Raw genomic sequence first — 16,661 nt, forward strand, 5'->3', positions numbered from 1 at the left:
GAAGATAGTTCACTGTAATCAAATTACAGGATACTGAACACGGCAATTCAGTATTAAACTATTCCCTTCCTCTCTTTCAGTGTTGTCCCATCGTGTTCACTAGCTCCCACGTATCACATACAGAGATCATATCCGGGATTAGATACCGATTGTAAAATCTGAATTTAAGAGTTACAATTAGGAATCCTCTTATGATGGTCCTATATATACCACACATTTTCTAGCCACGGTACAACACACACGCACACACACACACACACACACACACACACACACGCGCGCGCGCTCGTTCCAGATAGACTGAATAAATCACTACAGTTGCTAAAATTCGAACAGCCGTGGGTTTACGATTACGAGTTTACGACGGAACACGACGACGACAAGAATAAGTGAAACAAAAGAAGATAGGACGAGAGAGAGAGAGAGAGAGAGAGAGAGAGAGAGAGAGAGAGAGAGAGAGAGAGAGAGAGAGAGAGAGAGAGAGAGAGAGAGAGACCAAAACAAAAGCACCCCGGCCCATTACGAGAGCGACAATTAAAAAAAAAATAGACTCCAATGGTGGAAACAATCCTAGAGGAAGTGACGTCACCTTATCTATGTCACGCCATTGAGTAGGCCTTGGGGGAGGGGGAGGAGGGGAGTAGGAGGAGGGGTTTAGGAGGTGGGGAGGAGGAGGAGGGGAGTAGGGAAGGTGGGGAGGAGGAGGGGATGAAGGTGGGGAGGAGGAGGGGATGAAGGGGAGGAGGAGAGGAGGAGGGGATGAAGGGGAGGAGGAGAGGAGGAGGGGATGAAGGGGAGGAGGAGATGAAGGGGAGGAGGAGAGGAGGAGGGGATGAAGGGGAGGAGAGGAGGAGGGGATGAAGGGGAGGAGAGGAGGAGGGGATGTAGGGGAGGAGGAGAGGAGGAGGGGATGAAGGGGAGGAGGAGAGGAGGAGAGCATGAAGGGGAGGAGGAGGAGAGGAGGAGGGGAGGAGGAGAGGAGGAGGGGATGAAGGGGAGGAGGAGGAGGAGAGGAGGAGGGGGTGAAGGGGAGGAGGAGGGGGTGAAGGGGAGGGGGAGGAGGAGAAAGAGGAGGATTGAGAGGAGGAGGAGGAGAAAGAGGAGGAGTGAGAGGAGGAGGAGGAGGAGTGAGAGGAGGAGGAGGAGGAGGAGGAGGAGGAGGAGGAGGAGGAGGAGGAGGAGGAGGAGGAGAGGAAGAGAAGGAAGAGAAGAGATTTAAAGAAGGTAGCAGATAAGCATATTTGGCGTGATTCTGGTCCGTGGTAGTACCAGGTGGGAAAGGTGGTGAAAGGGTGGAAGGGGGAGGGGCGATGGAAAGATGGTGAAGTGGCGAACTGTGTGTGTGTGTGTGTGTGTGTGTGTGTGTGTGTGTGTGTGTGTGTGTGTGTGTGTGTGTGTGTGTGTGTGTGTGTGTGTGTGTGTGTGTGTGTGTGTGTGTGTGCGCGCGCGCGTTTACGTGTCCGTGTATGCGTGTACATGTATTTGAGTATATGTGCGTGCGTGCATTAATGTAAGCATAGACGCGCGTGTGCGTTCGTGTACGTGTGTGCACATGCGCTCACGCGTGTCTCGATCTCCTTCCGTGAGGTCCCATGTCCGGTTCTATGCAAATCCTTCGTATCGTTCCCAAAATGATTCGCACATCGAACGAAGCACAACAGGAAAATCCAAAGATTACGATCTGCTTTGCATTGAAATCATCCCAACGTGACGACTGGCCAAACTTGCTGTGTAGTTCCTGTTACCAAATAAACTAAACTACTCTAATAAAAACATGAGAATGAAGGAGACTTCAAAAGACTACAAGGTAGTTCCATGTCTTTCCTATCCATAAAGTTATCTCATCTTGTTTTAAAATAGTTTTAGCGCTCACTACATGGTTACTAAGTCACTTTCATTCGTCTGCTACTCTCTTAGCAACTCGTACTTAAACCCGGAGACCAATTCTATTCGGAATCTGTCATTTGAGGCCAAACAACAAGATACGCATAGATAATTGAAGAGCTTTAGTGACCTTCCTTCCAGATGCATATTGCTTCATATTAATAGCTTATTCTCCTTTCCCGATTTACAAAATCCATGATCAGAAATAGGTCATATTTAATGAAAAAGAAAAAGAAACAGCACTCACGAGGGTTCAAAGCACACAAAGGTCAAGTTTAGCATTATTAAAGATCATCTACTTAAACACACGCGCGCGCACACACTTGTCTAACGCGTGCACAAAAATTAATTTCAGTTAAATGACTAAGAAATGGTGAAAGAAAATAAAAAAATACAAAGATGCCAAGTGCTGATGTCTTTGATGGAGGGACTTAAAAAACAACAATACTAAAATAAAATAAATAGATAATAATAATGATGTTTGGAAATTATGTTTCCCAAGTTTATCTATATTCCCAATGACTTCTTCCTCCTTTATATGGGAGCTCGCTGGCTGAGCGGGTTAGGGCGTCGTTACTACCGGCGAAGGTCGAAAGGAATGACGGTTCGAACCCTGCCACCGGCGAAGCTGAAACAAGGGCATGGTTCATTGAATCCCACGCTACACAGTCTTCTGTGAGGGGCACCGTCCTAGCCTTCCGATAGGAGGGAGTTTGTGACGTTAAACCACAAGGGAGGTAGCCAAGTCACGTTCCCATCTTAGCTCCTCGTGGATGAGGGGTCACCCCCCGTCTCCCGCCCACTGACCTAAATAGTTACAGAAACACGAAATATGGTGTCGGTAAAAATGGTTTCTGCGAATATTATTTTTACGATTTCAACAGCCTCTGTAAGAAATGGACGTTGCAAAGTGAATTCGGAAGTGGAGACGAGTTTTCTCACCTATCATTACCTCTATTCATTATTATTATTATTATTGTTGGTATTATCATTATTGTTATAAGAGGAATTAATTTTGTTGCCTTTTGAAGTGTGCAAAGGAAAAAGGAAAACGTACATACATATACCAAGGCTTTTTCTCCCTTACAAGGGAGGTAACCAAAAAGAAAAAGGCATAAATCCATTTCCACCCATTCCATCCCTAAATCCACTCCACCCCCTCCACCCTCCCTCTTATCTTAGCACGTACAGAAATAAAAATGAAACGAGTGCATCAATCGTACTCACCGATCGTCTTCCGTAGGCCTGAGGCCAGTGCATGGCGGAGTCGTCCTGCGGCACCAGCGTGTACTTGGGCCTCGTCGACATCTTGGCTTTGTGGGACAACGTGACACCACCAGACGTGACCCACTGCATCTCAGGAGCTAAGCGCGACTTGTTGCTGGGTCAGATGAGGTCGAAGAGGAAGAACAAAACAAGTTGGCCCCCTTGACGTTATTTAGTTTTTGGTTATAGCGCCTGTTTGTCGAGTTTGGTATTGTGATCGAATATACCGGAAAGTTTTGATTATTCTTTCTTCTTAGTGTCCGTTCCTGGTAGTTTTCTTGTCACATTCAATGCTGTATAATTTATTTTGAATATGTATGCACTGTCGTTACACTGTCACTATTCTGTATAAAGTTGTGAATTTCCTTTTATGAAATGCACAACTTTGTTTTTCTTTTTTCAAATGTAGTTATTCTTTTAATATATCATCACTTTGAAGTTCCCGTGATGAACAACTTGTATGTGAATGTTATGTTGATCAACACCTTATATTTTGATTACAGCAAGCACCAATACTGATTTAAGTACTATGATTACAGGAAGCTCCAATACAAATAGTATTGTACTTTATAGGATTCTCCAATATTGATAGTATTGTACTATTACAGAAAGCACCAACACCAATTTAAGTACTAAGAATTATGTCAATACTGGCAAATTTCAAACTGCAATTGACGATTTCACAATAAACTTAGTAGACCCGTTTACTTACTTTCCAGTCTATTCTTGGGTTGTTTATCTTGTCACAGATATGTACAATAATTGATTTATAAATGTACACAGACTATTGATTTATTTAGCATTTAATGTAATCTAAGATCTGTCAAATTTTCTTTTTCTTGCTTAAAAATATAGTATACCAAGGTCCTTGTCTTTTCAGTTGTAACATTAAATATTTATTATCACAGAATCAAGTACATCTGCTAAAAATACACACATGATCCAAACACTTCCAAAGCGCGCCAGTTAATGTCACGGTAAGGAGGGTGGGTGACGCCAGTCTCACTCGCTCGGATGCGCGCGCTGCAATGGCAGTTGTTCTCACTTTGTACCAGGCACCACACTCAGCAACTCAGCAGAACACTCACTAATTTACTTCATGCAAAGCACCTTCCCCTAAGCCACATGTAGCATGGAACGTATTTTCGACGCAGCTTAGGAAAGGGTAGATGGTGGTAGTGAAGCTTCCCGTCAAGACTAGCCGATTCTAACGAATGCATTGACGTCACACGGGGCGGGGATTTTCCATTGGTTGCATCTCTCGGCTGGACGGATTTTCCGGTACATATGCCGCTTTGGTTTTCATCTTCGAACAAAGTGATATGAAGTGTCTGAAGCCATTCAGCTAGTACACTAAACTCTAAGTCTGTCTGCTCTATACTAAAATATGTAAAAATATACAAATCTTTCTGATTTGGTTAATATGAGTCATCTGCGGAAAGAAAAAGAAAGAACATCAATTCTCTGGCTCGCCGCTTTCAAGGTTAAATAGTTTTTTTTTTTTATCAAATGCTCGATGATCCGGTTCATCATATTAACTCCGAATTCTATACTTAGATTCAACCCCAATCTCTATTACAACCTTCCACAAACGCACACACGCGCTCACACACACACACACAATATATACATACAGGTTAATACTGGCACCCATATTGTTAACGTTCTTGATTTACATAAACGAGATAAAAGAAGGAACGAAAAATTACACTAACATATTTACAGACAATGCGGATCATAAAGACATGAAATCGTTACACACACACATACATATATATATATATATATATATATATATATGTATATATTATATATATGTATATATTATATGTATATATATGTATATATGTATATATATATATGTATATATTATATATGTATATATATATGTATATATATGTGTATATATATATGTATATATATATATATATGTATACACACACACACACACACACATACACACGCGCGCGCGTCTAGAGCCAAGTGTGGAAAATAAATTTCAACGTCAAAATTGGAGATTGGAGATGGACAAAAACCTCAAAAGACCACCAGTGACTTAATGGGAAGCAAGACGATTACAGAAACCAAAAGAAGTAAAGGATCTGGGAGTGTTGGCCATGGGCAATTGGCCACCCAACAAGCACATCTGCAATGTTGTGGGCGAGACACGCAAACTATTCAACACAAGTGGCTTTTCACAGAGAGAGAGAAAAAAAAATCAGAGCTGCGGAAGGTGTAGTACCTATACAAAACTTATCTAAATAAAGAACGAGAGAAAACAAAGAGCAGGGGCCAAAATGATCACAAGCCAAGATCAAGAATACGGGGAAAAATCTGACGGTGTGGATTTGACCTCACCAAAAGAATTTTTTTTTTTTTTTTAGTGTAGTGTGTGCATGTTGAAGGCAGGTGCTTGAATGACTTTGCTTGTGTACTTGATCCAGCCATCAGGCAAGACTGGCAGGGCGCCTGATACTAGACCACTTCGACTTTGAGTACTTTTCGTCCTTACCCTCGGGGTGACGTGAGGTTCACTGTGAATAACGTGACACTGGGATGTACAATAATAGATTGAACGGACGAGTATTCAGAAACAACTGCATCATAAGATATCTTTAGTATTACTTCTGTGTATTGTGACCATTTGGGCCAGACATACACGGCAAACAAAAATAACCTGGTAACCAATTGGTTGTTGAAAATATTAGATAATTTCATGGGTGGGGATGACAGATGGTAAGAGACATGGAACTGTCTAGTGTAGGCCTTAGGGTCTCTTGTAGTCCCCATTTTTATGTTCTTTATGGTACCATTTGCAGCCACAGTCCATAACGATACAATTGTGACAACAATCGTCACATGTTACTTAACTTTCACGTCACGTGCACGTAAAGGACGTGTCACACACAACACTCAAAACCTTCAAATCACTTAAATATCTTTCATGTTACCACGCACGTCCGCCATTAAATACGCATGCTCGCGCACACACGCATGCACGTGCACACACGCATGCACGAACACACACACACGCATGCTCGCGCACACACGCATGGAAGTGCACACACACGCATGGAAGTGCACACACACGCATGCACGCGCGCGCACACACGCATGCACGCGCGCCCACTCACGCATGCACGCGCGCCCACACACGCATGCACGCGCGCCCACTCACGCATGCACGCGCGCCCACACACGCATGCACGCCCGCCCGCACACACACGCATGCACGCGCGCACACACACGCATGCACGCGCGCACACACACGCATGCACGCACACACACGCATACACGCGCGCGCACACACGCATGCACGCGCGCACACACACGCATGCACGCGCACACACGCGCGCCCACAAACGCATGCACGCGCGCCCACACACGCATGCACGCGCGCACACACACGCATGCACGCGCGCACACACGCATACACGTGCACACACATGCATGCACGCACACACGCGTACACACACATTGATACACGTTCGAGGTTTTGAGTTCACACCCCGCTCCCGACTCGAAAGGCTTTCACTGATACTACGAACAGTTACTGCCTCCCTTGAGCATGGTGGAGATCTGTGGACCCAATATCTCCATCAATTTCAACTACCTACCCATCCTCCACTGTTTCACATAAGAGTAAAATTATAATTAACTGGCTGCTCCTCTCCTGCTAGCCGGTGACAGAATCAGACCCACAACAATCGAACGTTTCTTACTGGAGAGGTCTACGAAGGTGATGAGTGATCTTTAAGAATGTGTTTAGAAAAAGATACAAGATTGAGGTGACAAAAGTTGTATTATTTCTATTGGGAGTTATCGGTAGCATTCACTTGTGAGAGCGAAAATAATACCAAAAGAAAAAATATAAAAGAAACGACAGTATAAGAATTAACAAGGCACAAATTATTTGCCAAACATCATCTTTGGATCACAAGATGGCAACAGATGAACACGACTGACCAATACAAAAATTCATTTATTTTGTTTTATAGTCGTATCTACAACTGCAACCTTCACATTTGAGAAAATATAACATGTGAACATCCCTTTGAAACTTTGTAGTCTCATGCTATGAATTTTTCTTGTCTATGCGGCTGTTCAATTACAATGGAAGTCACTGGAGGCATTCACATACAACCGCGTAGATTTTCCTTGACTATCCCGTAACGGCGCGGTTTCCGTGCGGTTCAAACCGCTACTATGAACAGGACCTCAAGTCAAACAATACATCCCTTTAACCAAGTGCATAAATAAAAACCGAAAAGAAAACGATTATCCATCATACTATTCATACATACATATACCAAGGCTTTTTCCCCCTTACAAGGGGGGTAGCCAAAAAGGAAAAGGCATAAAATCATTCCCACCCATTCCATTCCTGAATACACTCCACATTCCTCCACCCTCCCTTTTATCTTAGCACCTCCTGGATGACGGGTCATCCCTGCACCTTGTCCACTGCCCTGGGTCAGAAGCAGTGTCGCAAGACACAGTACATCCACAGCAAGGCCGCTCCATTAAATCGGCGACCCCAACCCCTCTCCGTCCCCCCATTGCATATAAGGAGAAAACGGGTAGAAATCCCTTAGGGCTGCGTCAAATTTTGCTCACACATACTACCTCACCCCCCATCCATCCGCCCATTCCACCTCATGCATCACAACATCATCTATATACAACCATTCTCCATTCACCCCTGTCTTCTGTCCTCTCCCGTTCTTCCTCAACAGACATTCCCCTCTTCCCCAAAGCCCCCTTCACCCCATCCATCCACCTCATCCTAGGACGTCCCTTCATGTTCACTCCCTCCACATCTGCCTTCCATACCTCTTTTACTAGTCTTTCTTCACTCATTCTTTCCATGTGTCCAAACCATCCTAATATTCTTTCATCAACCCTATCTCCACCCCTGTTCTCCTCCTCACCTCCTCATTTCTCACTCTATCTAGCCTAGTAACCCCCATCATACTTCTCAGACACCTCATCTCAAACACATTCAAACTCCTTCTCTCTTCCTCTCTTATGTTCCATGTTTCTGCCCCATACAATGCTGTTGGCACAATCACTCCTTCATACAGTCTCCTCTTAGCATCCATTCCCAAATGTCTATTCCTCATTACACTCTTTAATCCACCAAGGCATTTACTCGCTTCTCTCAATCTACATTCTACCTCCACCTTTTCCTGCCACATTTGCACCCAAGTATCTAAAACTATCCACTTCCTCCAGTTGCTCTCCCTGAATGCTCACTTCCAGTCTACTGCCACTTTCACCCCTTGTACATCTCATCACCTTACTTTTACCCACATTTATATTTAGTTTTCTTCTATCGCATACTCTCCCAAACTCTGCCACCAACTTCCTCAATCCCTCCTCCGATCCTGCCACAAGCGCAGTGTCGTCCGCAAACAACAGCTGGCTCACCTCCCACTTTTCTCCATTTTCTTTAGCCATCTCCAATCCCTGACCCACTACCCTTGCATTTACCTCTCGCACTACCCCATCCATGTATAAGTTGAACAGCCAGGGCGACATAACGCATCCTTGACGAAGTCCCACCTTTACCTCGAACCACTCACTCTCTTCATTTCTAATCCTGACACAAGCTCTACTACTCTCATAAAAACTCTTGACAGCTCCTAGAAGCTTTCCTCCTATCCCGTATATCTGCATAACCTCCCACAGTGCCTTTCTGTCTATCCTATCGTAAGCCTTTTCCAGATCCATAAAAGCCCAAAAAACATCCTTCCCCTTTCCTATAGCTTTCTCATATATGTCTTACCACAAAGATCTGATCTACACAACCTCTACCTGTCCTAAATCCACACTGTTCCTCACCAATTACTCCCTCTGTTCCTCTCCTAATCCTCTCAATCAATCATACTATTCAAATTTACAAAAATACAAAATTATCCAGTATGCTATATAATCTGAATATAACTTACATTAATATATGATTGTTCATAACCATATCCATCTTTTAAAAGTACTGATAATTATGCATGCCCTGTGATCCCATAAGTTGACAAACCATATTTAGATTTATTTTTCCTTCGAATATCCTGTACCGATATTGTAACATGACATGATTTATATACATGCCTGATCCTAATAACCAAGCAGTAGTATATATGTAGTATATCACAATGATATTGAACTGTCATATTGCTGTAGCCCAAGTCACGGCACGTGTATAAATTGTGACATGTGAACTATGATTGCGCTGACTAAGCACCCTTGAGACCGGGCCCCCGCCCTGGAAGACCCAAGGTGATATGAATTCAAACCGCCTGAGGTCTTGTGGCTGTGGCTCTATTATGGAGGAGGGGGAGGAAGGAGGGAGGGGGAGGAAGGAGGGAGGGGGAGGAAGGAGGGAGGGGGAGGAAGGAGGGAGGGGGAGGAAGGAGGGAGGGGGAGGAAGGAGGGAGGGGGAGGAAGGAGGGAGGGGGAGGAAGGAGGGAGGGGGAGGAAGGAGGGAGGGGGAGGAAGCAGGAAGGAAAGAGTGGAGGAGGACAGAGTGGAGGAGGAAGAAGAGGGGGATGAGGAGGAAGAGTAGGGAGGAGAAAGAGAAGGAAGAGGGGGATAAGGAGGATTAAGGAGGAGGAGGAGGAAGAAGAGGGGTGAGGAGGAAGGAGGAGATTAGCGATGATGCTGATAATAATAATAATGATACAACAATAACAGTAAAACTACTACTAACAATAATAATAATTTCTGTCCTGTAACTACTACAAAACCCTCTGCAACGTCTTCCTCTAAAGTTGGACAGTTGTGGATTTCGGCTGCAGTTTAGCAGCGCTTAAGTTACCTCAGGTGGTGAAAGGGTAGGAAACCACTAGACTCAATTTCTGCAACTTAAACGAATACGTTTCAGTGGAAAAACTTCTGTCGTAACATTTCTATGCCTATTACTATATTCTAAATCCGAAAGGATTTCTCCTCGTCTTCTATTTTTCTGCACGAAGGGACGGAGAGGGGCGGTCGCCGGTTAAATGAAGCGGCCTTGCTCTGGGTGTGCTGTGTCTTGCTGCACTGCTTCTGACCCAGGGCAATGGGGAAGATACAGAAATGACCAGTCATCCAGGAGGAGCCAAGGAAAGAGGGAGAGAGGTAGGGGTGGTAAATGGGAGTGGAGTGGGTGGAATTATCCCTTTTCACTATGGCTACCTACTTGTATGGGGAAAAGCCCTTGGTATATATATGTATGTACTATATTCTTCACATTATAACGTAAGTCCCTGATGTTCTTATTCTTACTATCAATATTGTTTTGTTAGAATTATTACCATCACTATCAGTTACTATATATTTTCCATTTCATAAACCTTATTTGACGTTGCAGCATTACGATAATGAGGAAAAAAGTAGAAGTACACATCTACGCGATACAGCATTAGAAAATTAAATATTGTGTAAATTATAATACATCAACGCAACATACATTTTCTTGGCATCGGTAATGAAAACGTTGCTAAAAGCGATACACAAACCGAATCGCGGTGACTCCTTGAGAAGCCATCTTTGTTTTGATAGATTCAGAGGGCGAAGACAACCTTGATGACCCCTGGATTTACAGGTATCGCATTACTAAATGCAGATTAGGTTAAGTAAGTACGTAGGTAAGAATAGATGAATTTATCATACTTTAATTTCTTCGACCTCCACATCTACCAAATCAAAGCTGGCGTCTCAAATAGTCGCAGCGGCTACGTTCGAGTATTGCTTTTAGCAACTTGTTTTGTTATTAATTCCAGCCTAGAAAAACGATAACGTTGAGGTATTATAATTGATAAAATTAATATTTAATTGTCTATTGTTATATCGCGTAGGTAAGTACTCCTAAATATGGCACCTAATGTTACACAAGCGAAGGCTATTTCGATATAGTTTTTCAATACAACACAAACCAATTCTATGTCAAGTCATGGAAAGCAATATACATACAGCAATACATAAGTACAAATTCATGACATGTACTAATCAATAAACAAGTTTAAACTGCAATGTTCAGTAATTAACAGTACAACTGTCAAGTCAGAACGAGGGAGACGAAAGAGAAGAGAGATGGAGGGGAGGGGAGGGAGGGAGTGTGGGGATAGCGAGTTTGTTTTGACTCCCTTATCAGCCACACCGTGTCACGCAATTATATCGTTCTTTTTGCACCCTATCTGAATGCATATCCACTATATCAGGGTCTGTTTTTACAGTATTCACTAGAATATTTCAGTGCTCCAAGGTATATGAGCAAAGCAAAAATTATCATAAATCATATATGCATAAGCGACACTTGTGTTTAAGGAAAGATCTGAGATTATCTGTTGCACAGCTGCTTTACATGCTACTGATGCGTGCTGTAACTGCTCTGGTCACTTGCATCACGTCAACATTTCACTTTCATCAGCAAATCTAACACTTTCCCGTATTGTTTCGTTTGAACGACTTTGACGCCGATCTGTCACTTTGGCACAATTATTACATTTTATCTGTGTCACGTCCATTGGATTAAAACAAGACAATCACTCACAACCAAACTCAGATTCACAATCTTAGACTCCGACGCTTACCTGGCCTGCTCTAACGGTAGAGTCAGACAGACTGTTGAAGTTTGGCTCGAGTCTACGAAGAGCCGCTCGTCCGAAAGACTGCCAGATACTGCTAACCAACTTCACTAATTTTGGCAGCCTATCTCTTATTAACAAATGTCACTCAATATCTAAATTAGTGTAAATACCATTGCATGTATTATAATAAATTTATATACTTAGAAATTAATGACTTAGTGAGAGAAAAAATACATTCAATATTCAACGTGGCAACTCACGAGATATAACAATTTACAGTCAGGTATCTTACAAGTGTCAACAGTTTTAATTTCTGACAATTTGATTTCAGAGTGTTTGGTGTGCCTTGTTTGTAAATTTTGTGTGTGCAATGTTGCATGTATAGTTACGACTGCGTATTGTATGTAAACATTTACTCTGTGTGTGTGTGTGTGATTTATCTTTATCTTGGACCACGTGTTGTTCTCGTGATTGGCAGTTATTATCCTTTAGTATGAGAGTATTAAATTCATATATTGCTTGATGTGAAGTCAATGTCGTGACTTTACACACATTTACGCCACAACTAGTGTTCATGCGCGTGATTGTGTGTGCGGATGCGTGCATTGGATTTGTGAGTATGTATTTACCTAAATGCAATATACACGAAAAGATCTACGTCCATCCTGTCTGTCTGCACATGTTAAACTTAGTTTTGAATGTGTGTATGAGTACGTATACACTTGTGTGGGTGTGTATGTACGTATACGTATGTGTGTGGATGGGTGCGTGCATGCATACATATATATATTCAATGCCACATATCCAATGCATTCTTAGCTTGCTCGCCGGTTCGCCGTCTCGACAATCGTCGGCTGTTAGTGGTCGTTGACGCGTCCGTTTGCTCCAAAGGAAGTCCATAGATATCCTGCCATATACGTGCCAATCAGGGTTGCCAGATTACTGAAGCAGAAAAAGGCCAAAAGCAACAAAAAAATGAGCCAAAAAGGCCAAATGCACTACAGAAAAAGGCCAAAAATATGCAGTAAAAAGGCCAAACATTTAATTATTTCGCTTCTCAATTCACCAAATACTATACGATATGTACTGAGCACTGAGCTATAGTGGTTTACTGGAGTTGCGATCTGTGTATACAAGCGCTACGTAGTTCGTCAGTCCGCCTGGTCAACGGGTGATGCAGTGGCCGCCATATTGGACCCCCTATGATTATATTGCGTACGAAGTTAGATGTTCTATATAACTCAGTGGTACCAAGTAAAAGATCATATGCATACAATGAATTAATGGTTCTTTATTTTTCATAAACAGTATAAAGAGTAAGTCAAAAGTATGATAATTTGCTTCATAATCCTTTTTAATGAGAAACAGAAATCAAATTGAAAGTGTGGTTTTTTTGCAGCATGCAAGTTTCATGGTCATTTTTTCCACAAACAATATAAAAAAAATGTAATCCTTTTCATGAGCAACAAAAAATAAGTCAAAATCATATTCTACATTATAGCACCAGACTTTGGTAACCAAGGAAACATAACCAGTGTTCATAGTCAATCACATCATCACATACATCATATTCATCTCCATACATATTTGCAGATGAAAATAAGCTGTACATATCAGGTGTGACCACAAAATTCCTGCAACACAAACCTCTGAAGTGCAGATGGGTTCTGATGCGAATAATGGCATCTAGGGTTCTTGTACTCAGTCTGTTTCTTAATTTTATTTTAACTATTGTAGCATGAGAAAATATGCGTTCAACAACAGCATTGCTAACTGGTGTGACAAGACAGGACAATGAATGTGTTGCTAGGTCTATAAAAGATTTGTTACCTAGTGTATCATAGCGATTACCTACTCCTATCCAGAACTGAATAGTCATCTGGTATTTTGTTGTCAAATACTGCCTCTTCAACCCAGTTTACATGTAATACATTCCTATACTGCTGTTCAATGGCATTATATGCTGTTTGACTCAAAAATTTTGATGGGTGAAGACTACTGAGACCCTTGTATATATGTTCCTCGTAGGAGGCAGACGCTTCTCAGCTTGCTTGATGACTCCACGAGAAAGCTGTAACATCGGGCCTTGACGTCCTGAACTTTCGTTTCACCACTAACTTGATGCACCTCGATATACCTCTCCACTTCCCGCAAAGCGAGCTCCAAAATCTACTTCGGATATAGCTAATTCACTTCCATCTGGGCTGAAAACTTTTGCCCGTAGACTATGATGATGTTGAGCAAGCTCACCTTCCATGCTCTGAGGATCGGCATCCGTGGCTTGAAAATATGAGTTGACGCGTTCAAACTCCATAACAATGGGTGTGACACAGTGAAAATGCCAATAGTTGATTGGGTCATTTAGGATGTCAGAAATCATACGTGCCTTATACCTGGCATCAGCTCCACTAGCCTGCTCAGCACACATGAAGTATGCCTTAGTTCTTCCCAGTTCACCAAGATGCAGTACATTACTTTCCCGCGTACTAGCCATCTGGTCTGAGAAGCTTGCTGAAATGGCAGCGAGGTTCCTTTCCTTTCTTCAGTTGGGTCCATTATGCTAAACAATTGTTTGTAAGCTGTCCTCCTTACTGTACTCTTGGAAAACCATTTTTGGTATTTCTGAAATTAAAAATCCCAAGCATGAAGGCAGCTTCTCAAATGCATGCTTCACGCAAAGTGCTGGAGAGTGACAAATACATTTTACTTGCACACAATCTGGAGTCTCCTGCTGTATTCGGGTTCAAACCGAGTTATTAACTCCAGTCATAACTGAGGCCCCATCACTTGCAAAACCAATGCAGTTACCAAGTTCTAAACCTAGATTTGTAACAGCAGCTTTAATGACAGTGAATAATGCTTCCCCTGTTGTGTCATTGACAGGAATAAGACCAACAAACTCTGTTACTATTCTCTTTTCCTTTTTGCTGCAGTAACGTATCGCAATGCATAAATACTTCACTGCCCCAACATCGGCTGACTCATCTACTAAAAGGGCAAATTTCTCTCCTTCTAGATCCTTCTTCAGTTCTTGTTTAAGGGTTGGGGACACAACTTCCGTAATCAGTTTGCTACATTTAGTTCTATGAAGATTTATTTTTCCTAAGATGCTACCTTTCCCATTCTTTTTTATCATTTCACCAATGTGGTCCACAGAGGAAGTTGAATGGCAGTAGACTGCAACAGCAAGTTCCAATTCTGCCTGCTTGACATCGTTGGGTGTTGTTGACTGAAAATTTATTGGTGGTGCAAGTGCTGATGATACTGTCTTCTTCTTGTGTTTCTCCGATTTTTCATGGTTTTGTAATGAGCACATTTTGGGGGTTCAGATTACAGTGACTTACAATATGCCTCACCAGAGCCATCAGGTGCATATTTCACCCACATAAACTTTTTCTCCCACTCAGTTCTGTACCTCCTGTTCCACTTCGGCATCTTAGGCTATTGAAGATTGCAGGCTGATTCTTATTCTAAAATGCATGCACCTGAAAAAATAAATACTCCTAAATAATTAAGCACTTGAAAATCACTAAAAACACTAATGAAAATTTAATGTCAACGATCTTTTCCACTCTACATAAATATAAACAACCAGAACGAACGCTTTTGTGGGATGGAAAAGGATTTTACCAATTTTGTTAATCAAAACACAATATATTTCAATATTCAGTACCCTACCAATGTACATAGCTTGCTATTGATTGAAGGCCTAAAATTACGTCAGACAGTTAAGAAAAAAAGAAAAAATCACGCCAAAAGTTGCAAATGGATCTTGTGCGCCATCAACATCATACAGCTGATTCGTCCAATTTTATCTTAGTGCCATAAGAGAAAATGGGACAAATTGCATGGATCACCATGGTAACATAATAAAAAGAAAAGAAAAGATACGCGCACTATACTATATGGTAGACTTTAACTTGGATTGGTTTTGTCTTAGGAGGTGGCGAATGAACTCAGTGTTCAACTCACTATTATCAGATGAGCTTACTGAAGCCAAATGAAATATATTTAAACCACATTCTAAAAAAGCCAAAAAAAAGCCAGATTTAGTAATTTAGGCCAAACTAAATATCCTTAGGCCAAATGCTTTGAAAAGAGGCCAAAATTGAGGTTTTTGGCCTAAAAAAGGCCAATCTGGCAACCCTGGTGCCAATGTTTACAGCGGGAATGTGCATTCGAGTATGGCGTGCAATCTATGCGTTCAAGTCGCGTTAATCAGAAACAGATCTTAAACTAGGCTGATTTTATATAAACCAGAATTATATGGAGCGTAATTTTTTTTTCAACTTCTTTTCTCATCTCTATAAAGCTACAATGACATCACAAACTCAGTAGAAAGCAAGGAACGAAAGAGAACTAGGATAGTTTTCTGAGATTACGACAGAATTATTCTATTAGATGCCCTTCACAGTGTGTGACCAAAGTGCGTAACTAGCCACTAGTTAGCAGGACTGGTTATAATATATGCGAGAGATACAAGCTTACGGTTCGCTCACTCACTTTCTCTGCCTCACTTAGACCTAACCACTTTCACTCTCACTCGACCTACTCCTTCCATCCGAGTTTGAGAATTAATTTATTCTTTATAAAAGCAAGTGCACAAGGCCCTGAATATAGTTTTTTAATTATATAGGATAGTGTTTCAATCTTCATTGTCTAATGTTTTCGTTCTAAATCTTTCGGTCAGCCCGACGCGACGCTCAGGAATCCCACCTCCCTCCCTTCCTCCTTCCTTCCCTCTACAGATTTGAAATTGTCAACAACAGATCTGCCACTGTGAATCCGTTTTCTTTCTACAAAAAATAACTGCTTTATTTTGTTGATCTATTAGACCAATCTCTTCATTTTCATTTTCATTAGTAGTTTGTACATCAATTGACACTGGTTCTTCAAATTTCTTTTTAATGTTGGGACAGAGAAAGGACCACAATAAAACAAATA

At 42.0% G+C, this 16,661-nt stretch overlaps 1 protein-coding gene across 2 annotated transcripts in view; it reads right to left on the bottom strand.

Annotated features, from left to right (window-relative positions):
• LOC143032822 (venom dipeptidyl peptidase 4-like) overlaps positions 1 to 11,753 on the bottom strand; it is a 248,985-nt gene extending 237,232 nt beyond the window's left edge. For both annotated transcript variants that reach the window (XM_076197907.1, XM_076197903.1), the window contains exons 1-2: positions 11,681 to 11,753; positions 3,112 to 4,582 (exon numbers count right to left, since the gene is read on the bottom strand). In XM_076197907.1, coding sequence (XP_076054022.1) covers positions 3,112 to 3,240 — 129 coding nt within the window. In that variant the 5' untranslated portion in view covers positions 3,241 to 4,582; positions 11,681 to 11,753. The remainder of the gene's footprint in view (positions 1 to 3,111; positions 4,583 to 11,680) is intronic.
• Between the last annotated feature and the right edge of the window lie 4,908 nt (positions 11,754 to 16,661).

The sequence above is a fragment of the Oratosquilla oratoria genome, chromosome 14 (genome assembly GCF_046742065.1).
Source record: "Oratosquilla oratoria isolate Oo_2021 chromosome 14, ASM4674206v1, whole genome shotgun sequence".
Lineage (NCBI taxonomy): Eukaryota > Metazoa > Arthropoda > Malacostraca > Stomatopoda > Squillidae > Oratosquilla > Oratosquilla oratoria.